The sequence below is a fragment of the Cydia pomonella genome, chromosome 9, assembly GCF_033807575.1.
Source record: "Cydia pomonella isolate Wapato2018A chromosome 9, ilCydPomo1, whole genome shotgun sequence".
Classification (NCBI taxonomy): Eukaryota; Metazoa; Arthropoda; class Insecta; order Lepidoptera; family Tortricidae; genus Cydia; species Cydia pomonella.
Window position 1 is genome coordinate 13,585,976 of NC_084711.1, and position 19,346 is coordinate 13,605,321.

The window sequence follows — 19,346 nt, forward strand, 5'->3', positions numbered from 1 at the left end:
TACTCTCGTGTGACACATACAACTTTTCACCTCAGTAGTGAGAACATCAACATCAAGTAAAGTTTTTATTCCTGCATTCATGGCCTTCACTAAATTAAAAAGCTACTTTGTCTCACCTCCTGGAGTGAGGAAAGTCGCACTTTCCGCACTCCCTGGAGTAACGAAAGTAGACTTGTTCGAGCTGCTGAGGTGAAAAAGTGTTTTACCTATGCGGCGACACAGAGTTTTGCAGACACTAACCAAACTGATCTTGTAGTTGATTTAATCTGATTTACTATTACTTCATCTGCTAAATCGTTTAATACACTTGCCATGCTTCGCCAAGATAATACATACCTAACATGACAGCAATTACCCGGGCCGGATTGTATAATAAAACACAAACTAATACAAAAAAACCGACATGATTTTACATATAAATAGAGTGGATTTATTGTATAGTTTCATAGCTATATATTCATAGTTGTAAAGCTTTCAATGCCTTCAAACGCGTACTCATAAATACTTATACTTCAGGCAAGCATAATTATCGCTAGAATAGTGTTATATAACACTTGCTTGTATTTATTGATACACAGGAAGTTATAAGATACATGACGCGCGACGAAGCGATTCCATAGATAAGTAATAGACTAAACATCAATCAGACAACAAATATTACGCTCAAACGCAATGCCACAGTGATTTGACGTAACATAACTCATGATGCAACATGCGTACCAACGCTAAGAGCGGACTTTACTTACGAGAGATAAAGTTACATGTGACGAATGAAAACAAACAATATTAGGTACAGTCACGTCACAGTACTTTAAATTTAGGGTTTACTTTACATTGGAGATGTCATAGTATTGACAACCATATTAGCTTGAACCTTAGATGGGTCAACAATTAAAGTCTGTGACCGTCGCGCATTCATAAAATATTACCACTTCCATGTTTTATAATATTTCTCGAAAACTACAATCATATTTGTAAGTAACGTCAAACAGAGCTGGTCGAACGAAACTGTGTAATTCGTTAATGATTAGTAATCACAAGTACGAAAAAATATTTTAAAACAATTATTTTTATCCGCTATGTATATAATTGTCTATGATTTCTCAATGGGCAAATGAAAATTTCACTTAAAGCAAAGACGCACGCAAAAATTAGGTACCTACTTTTACTCTCGAAAATATTTTTTTTACTGATTTCGCTAATGCAGTTAAGCTATGCGGCTGGCAGTAGCCGTGATCACATCTTCAACTTCAGAAGGATCCTCCAAGAAGACCAAAACATGCCGTCTAGACTCCTAGAGTACCGAGATACTCGTACATCGTGAGTTTATTCGATTTGGGTAAGTAGTAAGGTCCGACCGAGATCTCGGTCTCGGTCTCGGCATTCTCGGCCAAAAATCGGGCCGAGATCTCGGTCTCGGCTCTCGGCCAAAATGGGCCGAGATTCTTGCCGAGACCGAGAATGAGCAATGAGTTATCATTGGTGAATTTGAATTTTCCGCGCACGATCCCCGGGGTCTAAGCCACTCGTTGGTTGCATCGCCCGGTTGGTGTGACGTTTTTTGTGATTTAAATTGGTTTCATAGCCACATTTTAAGCCAATTACTTATCAAATACTAAGTGTTGGGATCGGATAGGCGCGGTTGCAAGTAATGACTTGTTCATTTGTTTCTTTTTCGTTTTGTGGTAGTTGTTATTGATGAATAAATGGGTGTATATTGTTATCGGGATGTAACTTAGATTAACTTGTTGTGAGTGGAAGATGACACTGGATATTTTGATACTAAATATATTTGTGTCAAAGGGAAAAAGCAAAGCAGTAGGTAAGTACAAAACGACACCTGTGGCGGATATTTTGGGTTACAATATAGAACTCTTTATTTTGATTATTGTTATTTTACCTCTTTTTGTGCACATCCGTACTGAAAAACCGGCCAAGTGCGTGTCGGACCACGCATAATGGAAGGTTCCGTACCTTCATATAATACAAAAAAGCCGTACAAGCAAAAGAGCGTATGTTAGTGGCACTTTTGTCGTTTTAATAAGAAGATCAGTTTTTTTATAACTCTTCCATATTCAAAATAATTTTCCTGAAAAATTATTTGCTTATTTAGAATTTTTTTAATGGTTTTGCTCTCCCGGTTCAAAAGTTAGAGGGGATCACACAATTTTTTTTTAAATCGATTATTGTCAAAAGTATTTATTTGATAAAAAAAACGTTTTAGCAACCTTTCTGTATTTTTAAAGATCTATCTAATGATGAGCCACATGATTTTTTTTTACTTCTTGTTACATTTATACGGAGTATATATTTGAAAATATATTTTACATTATTTTTTTCGAAACTAAGAAGCGACTTACATAATACATCTACACCTACGTTCCAACTTTGGTTATAAAATATACCGTATAGTTTTTGAGTAAAATGGCTGTGATATACGCACAGACCGACAGACATAGGACATGACGTAACTACAAGGGTTCGATTTTTGCCATTATGGCTACAGAACCCTAAAAATACTGTTTAATAGCGCTAGGAATTGATTATGATAACTTTTTTCTGATAAATCGTCGAATTTCGATTATAAAAACAATTTTAGTGCAAAATTCGTATTTTTTCTCTATTTTATAAATTCTCGGTCTCGGTCTCGGTCTCGGCCGAGAATCCCATTGAATCTCGGTCTCGGTCTCGGTCTCGGCCGAGACAAAAAAAGCGTTCTCGGTCGGACCTTAGTAAGTAGTAGTAGTATAGGTACCATAGATATTTACTAACTAACTATACTGATGAGGGTGCGCTAACGGTAAAGTATATGTTTAGGTGTTTCTTAACCCTTTTTCTATGTCATGGAAACATAAAGTTCACATAATGAATAAGAGGTATTGGGAATACCCACATTTAAATAATCAAACATGGCAAAAAAATGAGAAATTCCGTGTCGTCTTTGAACAAATTATAAATATCAGGCAAACACTTGGTAATGTACGTCTATAAATTAGGTAATGATCCACTGCAAGATATGCTTCCAAAATGCACTATCCTTATCCAACCTTATCGTAGAGAAGAGTGAGAAATTATGACACTGACACTACGCTGCCAATTCGACTAGGTAATAGCTAGGTAATAAGTACATAGACTTTATAGAAACTCTGACACAATAACTTATAGTTTTTTTAAAGATGGAAATTCCAGGATCTAGGCTCCTATCTAACAAGTTGGATCGTGAAATTGCAAGCACTTGGATTGATACGGTTAGTTACATTGGAATTACAACTGTTGATTGGAGTTTTTAAATCATTGTTCTTATTTTAATTAAAAAAATATCCTTAGATTATAATATGACCTATTTTAACTTAGTGTCTAGTTAGAACAATTGTTTCGCCAAATTCGCCATGCAATATAATAGTCATAGAAGTCAGAGTTGTTCGGCGAGGATATGTATTTAAAAGTCGTAGCACTATAAGAGTACTATTTTACTAACACATAAATCTATCCATAGCAAAACATCGCTGCTACTACAGTCAAGTGCAAAAATATGTATCGAAAGAATCGTCTCATAAATATGGTACTCCGCTCTTATTACACTGGAATAAGATCCTATGAGACATATTTTTGAGTAAGATGTGTACACCCATATTTTTACACTTGACTGTACATGCATCACTTGCGCTCGCCATAAGCACCACGGGTACGAGCGAGAGAGTCCGATAAAAATGATTTACTGCCCCGACGCTCAGATGGTAATGGTCATACAATAAGTGCTGCGAGGTTTTCTTCAGTAGCCGTACCGCGAATTGACACTTGACGTTTACGTTAGCGAGTGTGTAAACAATCGCAGTCTATCTCGCTCGCACTGATGGATTGGTGCGATAGAGAGGGAACGCGATCGAGTTCACGCAGACGTTAATGTAAATGTCAAATGCCAACTCGTGGTACCCGTGCAGATCTCTGTCAAATTTAATACAAGTTAACGCCTTTAGCGTAGTTAATATCTGGTAGACCGAGCTTTGCTCGGAAAACATATAAAAACTCAAAAATGCGCGTTTTTCCAGGGATAAGACCTAGGTAGATCGATTTTTCGCCCCCCCAAAACCCTCATATAGCAAATTTCAAAGAAATCGTTAGAGCCGTTTCCGAGATCCCCAAAATATATAAATATATATATATATATATATATATATATATATATATATATATACATATATACAAGAATTGCTCGTTTAAAGGTATAAGATTATGTATAATTTGAAAGCAATAGGTACAGTCACGTCTGAAAACATCGACACGATCGAAGTGCCAAAAAAATGTATACACGACATTATGGCCCATGGGTAGTCTAAATATTTTTGGCACTTCGTCCGTATCGATATTTTCAGACGTGACCGTACAACCCTCGCAATTCCTTCATCTCGCCCATATTTTAAAGGATAAACCATAAAGATAACATTACCAGATAGTGAGGTGAACAATCAAATCTCACCTACTGATACAATATTTTAGGTATTGGACCACGACTAAAACTTCTACATTCAATCCTTAACTAATCCACTAGCCTTAGAACAACTTAGTATCCGCACTTAAACAAGGTCCAAATATTAGTATTTGTGGGAAATCCCAACGTTTCCAGAGATATTTGCTTAATGCCATCAAGAGCCAGTGATTAACATACGTATTCTTCTGCAATTTCAAAAGGACTTATAAATACTCACAATGGCATGAAATGTATGGTGTTTTAATATGTTCTGGCACTCGTAAACAGGCGCATGCCACGGCCTAACCGTGAATCATTGATTGTCAAACAAATGCCCTCAAATATTTAGCGAATTATAATACATAATTCACGTCCTTTGATTCATAACGCCACACATACCTACCTAGGCAATAACCTTAATTTAACGACATATGTAAACAATTACGGGATATTAAAACTGAATAATTATATGAATATCTTACCTTATATTTAGCTTCATTTTTCTGTTTGCGTATGCCTTTGATTTGTTTCGGGATCTGTAAGATAAATCAAAAAATCAAAATTCAAAATAAATTCAAAATTGTATAATGGGTAAGGTAGGAATTTAAGTTACAGCATGCACGTTTAAAACTAAATTAATGTTATTGTTTACTTTGAAACCACTATAGGACGCAGCCCCTGCCCCTGGCCTAGCCCCTGTGGGCTGTTTTGTACAGCCAAAATGGCAAATACCTGGACCATTCTCGTTGTGAAATTTAATTTCTTGGTAAGAATTTTATCTAAAGACACTGAAAAAGAAACGTTTGTTTCCGACAATTGTGGTACTTGGCCTAATTTCAGTCGCTCTATTCGGTAGGTATTCAATGCCTATTTTTTTATTTATTTTGGTTAAGACTGAAGCCGCAATATAAGCAGCAGCATACAAGCAGTTCCATCTCACGTAGAGTATCTATGAATTAAATAGCTTTCCAGCGTTTCGGTAAACTTAGAAAGGTAAATGGCTGTACGACAATACATATATAAGGCAGTTATTTTCCATATCCAATACAAGTAAATAATATAGGCCTTTTATCATATTATTATAGAAACATTGTAGAGAAGGATTGAAACGCAACCCCTCTTCCGTAACTCTCTCAGAGAACTTACCTACTAACGTACCTAATTGTATTTGGCATCGTACTGTTATTTCTAGACTGGCGACCCTGTGTTCCATAATCACACTAGCACAAGAAATTAGCAACTAGTTAAAAGTAGGTAGCTAACACCTACCGCACAATGGAAGCAGCTGAAGAGTGAAGTAGAACTGGATCGCGCTGAAGTCGGGCTCGATTCTGCGACGGCCTCGACGACGGCGACTGTGCCCTGTCAAAAATGTTCAATATATACGTAATAGGCATCTTTATTTCGAAGTACCTACAGTACTCCATAGAGGCCAGACCTGTGAGGAGCCTCCAGTGGGATACTTAAACCTTAAGTATGATGTTGCACCGCCTACTAGTTAATCTGCTTTGCCCGAAGGTTGACTGGTAGATAATGCCTTGTAGCATTAAGTCCTTTTGTACGTTTGTATTTTCTTTGAATACAATAAAGATTAAATGAATAAAGAAATTTACGTTTGTCCCAAAATCCCTTGTCCTAACCGTTTTGTTCTAATGGGTATCAGATCAGCCCTAGATTTTGTGACTTTGCTGCGGCTTCTACGAGCAAACTCTGTTACCAGAGAAGTGGATTAGGTTAGGTTAGGTTAGCGACCACGAAAACGAGCTGTTGCCAGAAGAATGGGTTAGGTTAACTTCGAACTGTGACCCCCCATGAAGATGAACTGTTGCCAGACGAGTGGGTTAGGTTAGGTTAGCACTGCGGCCCCCGTGAAAACGATAACAATTAGGACTATAGGGTCAGGATCATTATGTCAAACAGAAGGTATTAGGGAAAGCAAACATAGTACAACTAGTACAAGAAACATCAGGAAACCCGATACACGTTTAGATCTAAGAAATACGATACAATATAAAAATAAATGTATTCATAAAAAATACAGCCAAGGTCACATTCTGGCTGAAGCGGTCTTAGGAGGCAGCGTTCGGTTCGTGTTTTAGTTTGTTTTGAGCAACACTGAGGTGTACCTCTACCTGTAATAATGTAATATCTTGCAGGACAAACTACGCAAAAATTTACGACACGGTGAAATGGGTACTTATTTATGTGTCAAAAATGAGATCGTCTCATATATGTTTGACCCGTAAGAGCATGGTGCAGCAACCTAACCCTCAACAAAATGACACGAAGATGTGAATTATCATGGGCACAAACAATTCTTATACTTTTTACTATTTTTTATTTCTCATGCTCTGAAAGTGGGTCGTTGTTGTTCTAAAAAGTGTGCAGAAATTTATACGTTTCTGCTCTAAAGCACTTTTTATAATAACTCCCCATTCCGTAAGTAACGATATTTATACCTACCTAAATTATTTATTGAAAGTACCGTCAAGAAATACTAAGTTACTTAGCCGTGTGTTTTAAATGCACTGCACAGGTTTACTACAGGGTTACTTTCCTCGTATTCGAAATGGAATGAAGAGTTTTTGACTCGGGTGGAAGGCATCATTTCAGTATCGGACTATTGGCGTCTACCTACCTAGAGAAGGAATAGGTGCCTTTCACCCCTTGGTTAACAATCTACTATTATAACTGTCAACCGTTGCATGACTATTGACTACCTAACTAATAACCTGCAGTAGGAAGATTGAGGCACTGTCGAGCATCCGAGTATGCCAACCAATACCTATAGATATACCTGCTTCTACCCATAAAATAATTAAGTAAATGAGGAGTTCGGAAGACTTGACCTGTCCGGAAAACGAACCATTTTTGTAATTTGAACCATAGTGATTGTAATTTAATTTTTGGTAACCTAGACGCTGTTCCTGATTCCATTTCTTACGAAGCTATCCATTATGATAAATGTTGAAAACAGAAACATCCCTGCAATTTGCCTTCTAAAGCTCGTTGGAAAAAGAAAATCAATAAGTAGGTTACATATTAAATAAAATAAAATACATAAAATACACTTGAAGTTAAAACGGTATGCTGCAATAACATGACATTTGGCAAAGCGTTCAAGTAATTATTATAAGTAGGTATAGGTATTGTAATACAAATATCGCTTTATTTTCTTTGTGTCTATTACAATTTTAAGCAAAAAAACGAATACCAGACATAATTATATAGGTTTTGAAATTTTAAAACGTAACAAATATAAATGTCGGTAGAGAGTACCATACGGAGTTGAAACTCTAGGTCCATGGGGTTCCAGCGTGCACAAGTTTTTTGCAGAAATCGCGAAGCGTCTGGTTGACGTAACTGGTGACCGAAGAGCGATACAATGACGACCGGTTTGGCCTAGTGGGTAGTGACCCTGCCTACGAAGCTGATGGTCCCGGGTTCAAATCCTGGTAAGGGCATGTATTTGTGTGATGAGCATGGATATTTGTTCCTGAGTCATGGGTGTTTTCTATGTATTTAAGTATTTATAAATATTTATATATTATATATATCGTTGTTTAAGTACCCTCAACACAAGCCTTATTGGGCTTACTGTGGGACTTAGTCAATTTGTGTAATAATGTCCTATAATATTTATTTATTTATTTATTAAATGAGGAAATACCGCCAGCATCCTTGGTACAATACCTCAAGGGCCTATTAAATCTAAAGATTTAAGCTAGTATTTGTACACTTACTCTCCTCTGTATATGTCTATTCTGTTAATAAATATATAAGTATGTATTATATATTAGGTTACTTAAAATGTTCATGCCGAATTTCATATAATTTCAGCATGTTGTCGTTTTAAAATGTCACTTTTATGGCGGCGGGTTCTTGTGAAAGTAATTTTTAAATCAATAAATAATAGGCCTAACCTATATTACACAATTTTTTCAATCAGGAAAACGTAGGTTTGAATGACTCATATTTACGTTAGCTTTTTGGTGAGGAAAACCTCGAAAGAAAACCTTATTATGTGAGGTTTTAAACTAAGGGTCTTATTGTCGGTTATCAATAATGCGCTACAGACAGGAATGTAGGTACAGGTACCTTTTTCTTGAAAGTTTGTATTTTATGTATAATACCAGTAATGGGCGACATTGGACATTCGGTTTAGGTGGGCAGAAATTAACTCCAAGAAAAACCAAGAACATATTAGCGGTTACATGTGAAAAACTTGTTTGTAGTCAAATTGGTCATGTTTCCTTCGAAAACTTAACGAACCGTATCTGTGATAACATAACCGATGTAAGTATAGCATAGTTAACCTTGGCGAAACAATTGAACCAAAAGAACAAAGCAGATGTAGCTCAGGCCGAGGTGCGTGCTCCATACGCTAAACGAGCGCGCCTAACATTAATCGGCTTATTGCAAACAACGTCAAGTATATAATTATACCTACTACGCGTTGTTTTTTGTTGCCAAACCTTATTATAAGTTATAAACAAAGTTTCAATTTATATACGGTTAGGGTTAAACTTATGAGAACTTAAACATTATACAAATTACCTTATTATTATACTTATTTGAATGATATATGCTTACATGCAAGTACTTGACCCTGTGGTCAAAACTATAGTCGCGGTGGATTAAAGACAGGATTTTTAACCCGAATATACTTACCTAACCTAATAATTAGTATGTTAGGTTAACATAGTATGTCTTAGGTACTTAGATTTGGAATAGGTTACTTTTCCTATTTACAAGATAAATAGGTACCATCAAATGATAATGTTAGAGGGCCGTCTGTGTCAAGGGAAGTTTTAGATGGGCAGGCTAGGGTCAGACCGCGAGCTGGTAATGATCGCGTAAATATTGATGCCGATCGAGTTGAATGCACCGTAGTGCGGTCCACGTCGCGACCTTGTCCGCGCGCAGATAAGTGCGCCGGCGCTGCGCCGATAGCCGCGCGCTTTACTTACGTTAGCTTCGTTCTTCCCATCGTACACCGCCGAGTAGCTCTCCGGCGGGAAACTGAACAATGACATGCCCACTGTCACACACACTCGCGGTCAAGCACTGGAGGCTCTGGACCACCGGCCGCGGCCGCCCGGGCGATCCATTGTTCCTTATTGATCGTTTCGCGAAGGAAGACGCGCGCGGGCGCGGCGGGTAGGGGCAACGCGACCGCACTGACGCGACGCCGCCGGCGCCCGCACACGCGGATTATCGCTTTACGCTCGCCGATAATGAGCAAAGCAAACTTCCCCGTACTACGTTTGTATTGGCCCCTCGCGATTGAGCGCCCTTTGCCTTATCGCGGACGATACTCAAGCATATATCGAAGGGAGCTGACAGTTCTTCGCGAACGATACCCACACTGTGGGTAAGCCGAGGCACTTGATGAGTTTATTTATAAACTTACCTACGTAAGTAAACAATAATAAAGTAAACCATCGGCGATCAGATGGCACAAATCGAACGAGCAGCGAATGCACAATAGCAGTTTAAACCTAGGTACTGTTTATATTAACAAAATATGAGTCCATGTTCGTGCTACTTCTATCTATTAATTTTACTAACCTACGTCAAACTGACAGGTCTCTGCATTAAAATAAAACATGTAGGTAGGTATCTAATTAAATTTATGGGTTATGTTTATGGCGTTTATTTCTATAGTCATTGTGACTTCGATTTTGTCTACGGCATAACTCAGTTTAATAATAAAGTCTTGGAGGATTTAACAATTGTTGAATAAAGTTGCTAAAGTATTCAGATGCGCCATGCACTTTTTATCGCTATAATAATGTCTTCACATTTTAACATTACAGCTTTGGTGACTTATTTCTTGTTATCTAAGTGTAAATAGGAAGAACTGTATATTAGTTATGTATTTGTTTTACAAGACGGCAAAGTTAATGTTTATCCCCTCGTGTCAATATTTTGATTCAGCTGAGTATATAAGTGGAAAACAGCAAAATTCATGAGCGTAGCGAGTGGATAAAAAAGTGGAATGTTGACCGTTATAAGGCGCGAGGATTAATTAAAGAGTTCTTTTTTAATCCCACCTCAAGGTAAGAAAAATACTAGCAGTAAAACTTTACAAATCGAATGTAATTGAATGCTATTGAATATTTATCATTCGAAATTTGTTTATTATATCCTACCATACCAACTAACGTGATGATTATGAAATACTTCAAAGGACTATGTGTCAAAATGAACCAAAAACCAACAGAGCTGAGAATTAGGTGATTTGAGATGTATTTCTATGTAGTTCATTTCGTCATATGGGCACAAAGCGGAATTACATAGCAGAAATGAGATATTTGTATTTTAGTCAAAATGTCATCACTCTTATTACCTAAGCAATAGAGTCTACCGCTGGGTGAGCGTGGCGAATGGTATGCCGCACTCGCAGCGGTGCGCGAATATCTACCCTGCAGCAATTCATGTTCACCTCAGCAGCTTGAACAAGGTTAATTTGCTGCTTACAAGAGGTGAGCGTGAGAGATTTTGCTCACTGAGTGAGGCACAATGACATATAAGTGACCTTTATATTCGGATGTCATTTCAACGTGTGGAGCCTAATACAAGTTCAAAATATTTGGATCCTATTATCTCTGTCCCTTACACGGCATTCGCAAATCGAAAGAGACAAAAAAAATTCAAACGTGATTCAACGGTATATTGACGGTTTATAATAGACCCCCGAAATAAGTAGAGTAGCAAAATGAAAGAAGAAAACTACAAATAAAAAAAACATAACATGTGAGAGTCATTTTTTTAACAAGCAGATACGTCTGCGTGCGATACTCCAAATTTTATATTAAAGGAAAAAATTTAAAAATTTGCGCTTAGTTAGTTAGTTTTAGAGCAACGCACGGATTGCGGAGGTTGCGGGTTGAAGTCCTACCGGAAGCGTAACTTTATCCATTTTTTCCTTAAAATTTTAATATAAAATTTGGGGCATAACATAATATGTAGGTACATATAAGTCAGACCGCATCGTTCCAAAAAACCCTACGAGTATTCATTCGAAAAAAAAGTTTAAACTTGATAAAAACACTATATTTTACGTTTTTTATTGTACAGTCAGCGTCAAATACTTTGTAGCAACCAAAGTAGCCAAATAGTTCGGTACACCATATGTTTAGTATGCGTGTACCGAACTATTTGGCCACTTTGACTGCTACAAAATATTTGACGCTGACTGTACCTTGTTACAATCAAAATGATGAACTTAAGAAAATACAACGATTAGCAATACGATAGCGATTGGGCGATGATGTTTTGACTAAAATACAAATATCTCAGTTCTGCAATGGCCGAAGCAACGAGTGGCGATCAATTTTAAATCGACACGAGTTGCGAATTACCTTTTTATACGTGTATCTTACGTTTTACAGTGCCTATACATTGTGGCCGTCTAAATTTTCGACATAGTCACGTTAAGTGCTAATTACCGCAGCACCATATAAGGGAAATACATACATATATGTACTGTAAAATAATTTGAGCATCAATACATTACTAGGCATTTTTTTAACTGTTACCTATGTTCCTATGTACGTAGGCATGTTTTTGTAGTCAGCGTTGCTCAAGGAAATTAATTGATCGTATTATGCCAGTTTTCCTTATTCTAGTTGTACGTAAACTACTCTGTGAGAATTATAACCAAGTTTTCACTTCTCATGCTCGTATAATTGACATTTAAGTCGCGTGTAAACGGCATAAAATTAATTATTGCGCTCCAAAACATAAAGAAAAATCATATGTATCGACCCTTATTAACTTAGCAATAAAGTTCAAAAACTGCCAGACCTGCCGGCGCGCTCCCGACGGCACGCCCTGCGCCCCTGAACGGCCCGAGTACGATTTTCGTGCTACTTTTCCGCACACGTGCGGGAATGAGCACTTTCCTTGCATATGTCGAACCTTTAAATTAAAGAGCCATATGTACTGTAAAACGTTGTACAGTCAGCGTCAAATACTTCGTAGCAGTCAAAGTGGCCAAATAGTTCGGTACACCATACTAAATATATGGTGTACCGAACTATTTGGCTACTTTGGTTGCTACAAACTATTTGACGCTGACTGTACAATACACGTGCGAATAGGTAATTCGCAACTCCTGTCTATTTAAAACATTTTCTTCGGTCGTGTTTTAATTTATCACCACTCGTTGCGAATTTCCTATTTTCTGCTCTTGTATAGTAAATAACTATTTCTCAAACTTGTAATGAAATGTTGACATGACTTCAAATTAGGTCCGGAAATACTACATATCAGGTGCGATGAGTGAAGATGATATAGGCCTGTAAGGCAACCTTCTTTTGTTTTTAAACGTCAAATTATGGCACGTCTTAACCTACCTATAAGCAAAATTCTGCCATCATGTTTTTTTTCTTTTTTTGTCTTTTTTGTGTTTATTTTGTTCTATTTTGTGTTTGTTATATATTGTTTCAGGGACTCAAAGGGGAACAAAAATTTCATTATTTTTGCGCTACGACGCACGGTTTAGGAGATACCTAGTTGGTTACTAAGTTCTGTTACTCGATTTACAACCTCTTTATTTCCGTTAAAACAAATGCTACCGAAAAAATAAAAAATTACATAATGTGGTGGATTTGTGAGCTATAATTATATACCACACATAACGCTTATCTCGTCGTATCTATAAATGGGGCCTAAAAGAGAATCGTTCGTATCGTATCGTAAATGTGGGCACCCGCCAAACATGATTTTGAAGTTGCTTGAAAACCTAAAAATCAACAAACAATTTGTTTATCGCACAATTAATAGATACAATAGTACTCAGAGCTTCGATGACCCCAAGAAGTCTGGAAGACCACGCACCGTTCGGACCCCAGCTCTAATAAAGGCAGTGAAGGTGCAAGAAACCCCTTCCGGAAGCAAAAGTTGTTGGCAATACAGATGTCTGTGAAGAGAAGCTCCTTAAAAAAAGTTATCAATGAAGACCTTCGACTACACGCTTACCGCAGGCAAAAAGGTCATTTGCTTAATGGACGATTAAGACTATGAGGCTAGAGAGAAGTCGCGTGCTATTAAAGCGGTACGCACAAAATGACCACCGAAAAATATTAATTACAGACAAAAAAAATACCATTGAAGAATATTGTAACCGCCAGAATGACAGAGTGTATGCAAAAGACAGTCAAGAGGCGATTGTGTCTGTTCCGAGAGTGCAACGAGGCCATCATCCCTCTTATGTGATGATTTAGCTGGGTGTGTCATACTCAGGGCTAACACAGGTTCATTTCTGTGAAAAAGGTGTGAAAACTGGGGCCAAAGTTTACCAGGAAGCCGTTCTCGAACCAATAGTGAAGCCCTTAAGCCACACCCTATTTCAAAACCAGCCATGGGTCTTTCAACGGGACTCAGCTCCTGCACATAAGGCAAAAACAACTCAAGCCTGGTTTCGAAGGAACAAAATTGACTTTATTGCCCACGAAGACTGGCCGTCCTCCAGCCCGGACCTTAACCCCCTGGATTATGCCATATGGCAGGTTATTGAGGAGAAAGCCTGTGCTAAACCCCACACACATCTTGACTCCCTCAAGCGGGCCATAGTTAAGACAGTGACTGAATTAGACATGACAATCGTTCGTGCCGCTATTGATGACTGACCTCGTCGTTTGAGGGCCTGTGTCAAGGCCGGAGGAGGCCATTTTGAATGATATTGTCATACGTAATTCCTGATTTTGTGTACTTCATTTTAATATATAGTTTATTCAACTTTCGTTCGTATATTTTATGTAGATAAAGATTATTGCAGTAACAGAATTTAGTAACCAACTAGGTACAGCCCCATAAAGTTCAATCAAATTTTCGTTCCCCTATTAATAACCCGAAAGTAATAATAACAATCATCATCATCATCTTATTTTTTTTAACTATTTCATTGCAAGTTTGAGAAAAGCACTATACAAATCTCGGCGAGAAACGGGGTTGCCGGCCGCGTATCCCTATTCGACCTCGCTACGCTCGGCCGTCTATATCTACTTGGCCTGCAATCCTTCGATTCCCGTCCTCTATAGTAATGTACTATTTACTCACAATCGAAGTGAAAAGTAGAGAAAATTTCCTCGGATAACATGAGTCGCTTAATGCCCTAGTTGTATAATTTACTATTGCATTAACAATAAAATACTTAGGTTACCGAGTAGGTAAGTAAGTTAAGCCTATTTTATATTTACATTATTTAAGTACTTAAGCACATCAACGTTATGTAATATTTAATATCTAGTCGATATAAAAGCTGATCAAAACAAACTACCATTTTTGCAGGTCATCCGAGATAATCGCTTAGCAACCGACTATCAACAACTATCTTAACCCATTCACTGCCAGCGCGCGCCGCTACGAAAGATCTTTGCCTATTACGCGCTTTGTAGCGAAAAGCGCCTACGAAAAGAGAACCCGCCTATAAAAATTGCGAGTTTCCTTTAAAAGTTTAATGTCTGTCAATAGGTAAGTATGTCTAAACCAAGTCATAACGTCGCAGCGCCGCAGCCAAAAAGGCGTTTTTCACTAAGTTATAACAGATTTTTTTTACAAGAATTCTCATTATCTCTAAAACAAAGACAGATTTCAGAAAACTTTGTATGACATTTTAGTCTCTAAATGCGGTCAAGAATACACCTTTAAAATCTGTCGGGTTTTACCAGCCCACGGTGTATGTATGCATGTATACAATAAGACAATGAAAGGAAGGAGGAACAAAATGAAAATATTATACACAATATTTTACACATTTATTTGAAATCAATTTTATCAAACACAATATAAACACATACTAAATGCTCGGCTAAGTGTGTGTCACACTTAAGATTAATTCAACAACATTCATATCATAAGTCACATTACAATTTGAATAGTGTTTACTAAGTCAATATCGTTTAACTAAGCATATAAGCTTTCGCACTTTAACGGTCAATTTACAAGTTTTTACATCTTAAAATATTTTAACACATTATATTGCTATAATGGTAATCATTTTGGCACGTTTTTATGACACAAAGTTTATAATATTTTCGGACAAAGCATCCGCTGCTTGTGATTTTTAATAATCCAAATCGTAACCTACGATATCGATTATATGGACATGGACTGGGGGCCGATTTTTGAATATCAAGCGCTCAATTTCCCTTCAATACTATATCCAATACTAGGCATTTCAATTCTACTAATAGAATTGAAACGAGTGGTGAATACCATTCGATTCCTAAGTTCTATCGCTCATATTTAAAAAAGCATTTCGCCGTTTTCCACAGACTAGTGACGAAATCGAGCGCTCGATATTCAAAAATCGGCACCCTGATCTGATGATGCAGTCGAGAGGTAATTAAAGGAACTCCTAGATGATATTAAACTGCATCGAGTTTGGGATCGTTGAGGTCTTGGAAAGGAGCCAACAATAAAAGCGTGTTCACCGAACAATCGGGACTCAATTTGCGCTATAAGATTTAGCAGCAAACGTGAGTTGAATACTTATGTAGACGACGAACAGTACTGTTCTTAGGCTGAAACAAAACAATAATTTAAATATTGCTTGTAAACAAGTTTGTACAAGTTTAAGGACTGGTTACACCAACCGTCGGTAATCGTTATTATCAGAAAAATAATTGTATGGTTTTTAAAAAGTTCTCTACATCTTCGGCAGTGATACTCTACACTTACAAAATTATATCTTTGTTAGTTAATTAGTCTGACGCCGTCGGTGTAACCCGTCCTTAATCGTTAGCTTAAATTAAGGCAATTTGTAATTGGTCAAGCTATTGTACTACTTATTTTAATTTTGAAAGTAGGTACGGGTATATCTACAGTAGCTCTTAGTAATAATAATAATGAATACCAACTCAGTACTAACGCCAAAGTATAATGATCTCCTGTTAACGACAGCGTTATACATAGAAACCTTTAGCCATTATGTATTTGTGAAATTTTAAGCACTAGGTATTTTAGGGGGTACACAATAATGGTTTTAAATGACGATAATAAAAATAAATAAGTGTGCTCGTTAAATAATGCGGTCCACGAAGTTTTTTTTACGTTTGTGTCGTGTTTTGTGTGGCCGTGTCTATGATTAAGCGGCTATGTCGCTTCTAATGTCCAATTATGATCTTAAAAGCGCAATATATCAAATACAGAAGAATAGTTGCGTACTACGTAAAAGCAAATAGTTGGGTACTTCGTCTTTATGAGGTTTAATGTATGTAATTATTTTAAGCTGTGGAGGTTTGGTCTTACATTATAAGGAAGCAGTATTTTATTTCATGTTTACTAAGATATAGTCTTACTAGGTACTACCACTGTACAAAAACGTTCGTAGCACGCAGAGGTCGAAAACCTCGTAGTTCGGTACTTTAGGTATTTTTTTGTGTGTTTCGTCTACTCGTACATCATCCGATCGTAAAATCCGCCAGATCATGAAATTCTTGGTAATATCATTAGACGTTACCGCCGACAAGACTTTTTTGTGGAATGCCTCTGTGAGCTTAGGGGCTCTAGAAGGACAAATATTTAAAAATGTTATTTTTTCTATCATCGGAATGTAGAGTGAAGCATTGTTAACCCTAAAGTCACTTTGATGGCATTGCGTGCATCGTGCGTACTTTTATGTAAACGCTTCTGCGCTGGACGGCTGGAACCTTACTCGCCTATATCATAGAGAAACAAGTAAGCATAGAGTCCTCACTCCATACATCAGTTTTCTTTCCAAAACGCTTACTTTCGTAGTCGACATCTAGCGTCAAGAAGCGGATTTATCAGTACCGCTACTTGACACTAGATGTAACGGGTGTCACGTCTGACCAAAAATGTATTGCTCTTCAATTTACAACTAATATTACAGGCAGGAGTTCAAAATATAGTTCCGGTTAATCCGGTAATATTAACTGAAAATAACGGATACTGAAAAAACCAGATATTAGCTAAAAATTGTTGAGGATTAGACTTTTCGTTCGTCGCGACATCTATTGTGAAGTAGCAGTACTGATAAATCTGCTACTTGACGCTAGATGTCGACTATGAAAATAATAAGCGTTTTGATTCTTATTATTAAGTTTTCTTAAACTAATGTATGGAGTGAGCACTCTATGATTACCCCAGTTGGACTGGTCCAGATTCGAGCTTGACATTTCGCTGTGGCCTACCTGTGCAGTAAACGTGATCACGTGGTCTGCAGCACGGAACGCGTATACGCGATGAGTTGCAGCGCCCGCGCCGCCGCGGGGTCCGTACTTCTTTGCAAGCGCTGCTGCGCCGAATGCACTGCTAGCGGCACTCGCGCGCTCCTTAGGAGAAGTTTCGCCTGCCAATTGTAGATGTAGTTAAACTAACAGCTTATTCATGCTAGTTTCGATCTTGTGTTATAAATTAGAACAACATTATTACTTTGCTAATCCGCGTTGGCGCGGGTTGAGTTCAGCCGCTTTTGCAGTCAGAAAAACGAGACCATTAACTAATATAGAGACGGCACGATTGGTTTACTTTACCTACTTTAACAGTCTGATATCATACTTGTACTGTGGGGTTCTGCTGCTGATATTGAAACAATATTTCTACTGCAAAAACGATCAATAAGGGCAATATGTATGTTTGTGATTGTTTTTATTGTTTAATTTCATTTGAATTCTGTACAAATGTACTTTTTTGACATTCATGGGTGCATTATGTTAATGCCTAAATTGAAGAATAAAGAAATCGAATTGAATTGGAAGCTGTGTCAGGATGGTGGAAACATTCACTTTGTTCCACATCCTCGCCCCACTTTGGTGTAAATGCAGCCTTATAAAGTAAAAATCACACGAAGACACCGAGTGTAATAATGCCCGTTGGTACAATTTAGAACGTGGCGACGGAAAACCGCAAAAGGAATCGACACATGTACCCAGCGAAGCGGTATTATTACCGCAGCAGCTGTGATTCTATTTCGATTTAATTGAATTTAGTACCTATGCGTTGGAATCCTAATATGTAGGATAACACTATTATTATGGAAGGAAAACCCACAACGGAACCATGACACATTAACAATTGTAATAAATATTAGGTATGGGACAATTTTACATTAATCGAAGTTCCACGATACGCTCAATAAGGCTGTTGTTATGTTGAGGATACCATGCGCGATATAGGAAACATCCACAACTGGGGATCAAAATTCGTGATAAATATACAAATTTCATTATCCAGGATTTTTTGGCATATAGCGTAGGGGTTTTTTTTTTTTTAATTTTTATGTAATATTTGTAACCGCGGCCGGCAAAAAGTCCCCCTTTGTCGCTTGCCATAAGGACAAGATATGCTTTCATCTTTATACGAATAACCTGTCAAGGCGTCCTTATGGAAATCGATAAAGTGGGATGTTTCACCGGCCGCGGTCCTATTAATTGTATTGATACATCTCTATGGATACGGAATTTAATTTCTGAATGAAAATCAGCTCGAGGGATGTGTCTAAGCTAGGGGGCAGTTAAAGTTAGTTCAACTTATCAGGTGAATACCGTATTTTAACACAGTTCCATGGTGGGGAAGGTTATAATTTCCGAGTCGCCAAAAGCAGAAAAGTCACAAGTCTAATATCACGTACCTTATGGTTATTAGCAGCCAATGCCCACACAGCACGGGCTGCCGACACGATGTCAGCGATGTCCCCCGTGAGCAGGCTGCCTGTCAGCATCTCCAGGAGTTCCGCTAGAAAGTTTCAATATTTAATACTATTAGCGAAGTCTTCAGAAGCAAATTAAACAGTAGGGGCATTTCATGCCAAGCGGGCAGCGAGAAAAATGATAGGTTATAGAATTTGCTGATATTTGGAATAGTCATACTACTTGATGTCTTGAATTTATGTATATTTTTATTT

At 37.6% G+C, this 19,346-nt stretch overlaps 2 protein-coding genes across 2 annotated transcripts in view; both read right to left on the minus strand.

The window, feature by feature from the left end:
• LOC133520999 (uncharacterized) overlaps positions 1-9,504 on the minus strand; it is a 51,665-nt gene extending 42,161 nt beyond the window's left edge. The window contains exon 1 of the mRNA XM_061855721.1: positions 9,439-9,504. Within this exon, the coding sequence (XP_061711705.1) occupies positions 9,439-9,504 (66 nt within the window). The remainder of the gene's footprint in view (positions 1-9,438) is intronic.
• Positions 1-19,346, minus strand: part of LOC133520935 (uncharacterized) — a 47,949-nt gene that overhangs the window by 24,443 nt on the left and 4,160 nt on the right. The window contains exons 3-6 of the mRNA XM_061855643.1: positions 19,074-19,177; positions 17,635-17,792; positions 5,738-5,830; positions 4,951-5,004 (exon numbers count right to left, since the gene is read on the minus strand). Of these exons, the coding sequence (XP_061711627.1) occupies positions 17,652-17,792; positions 19,074-19,177 (245 nt within the window). The 3' untranslated portion in view covers positions 4,951-5,004; positions 5,738-5,830; positions 17,635-17,651. The remainder of the gene's footprint in view (positions 1-4,950; positions 5,005-5,737; positions 5,831-17,634; positions 17,793-19,073; positions 19,178-19,346) is intronic.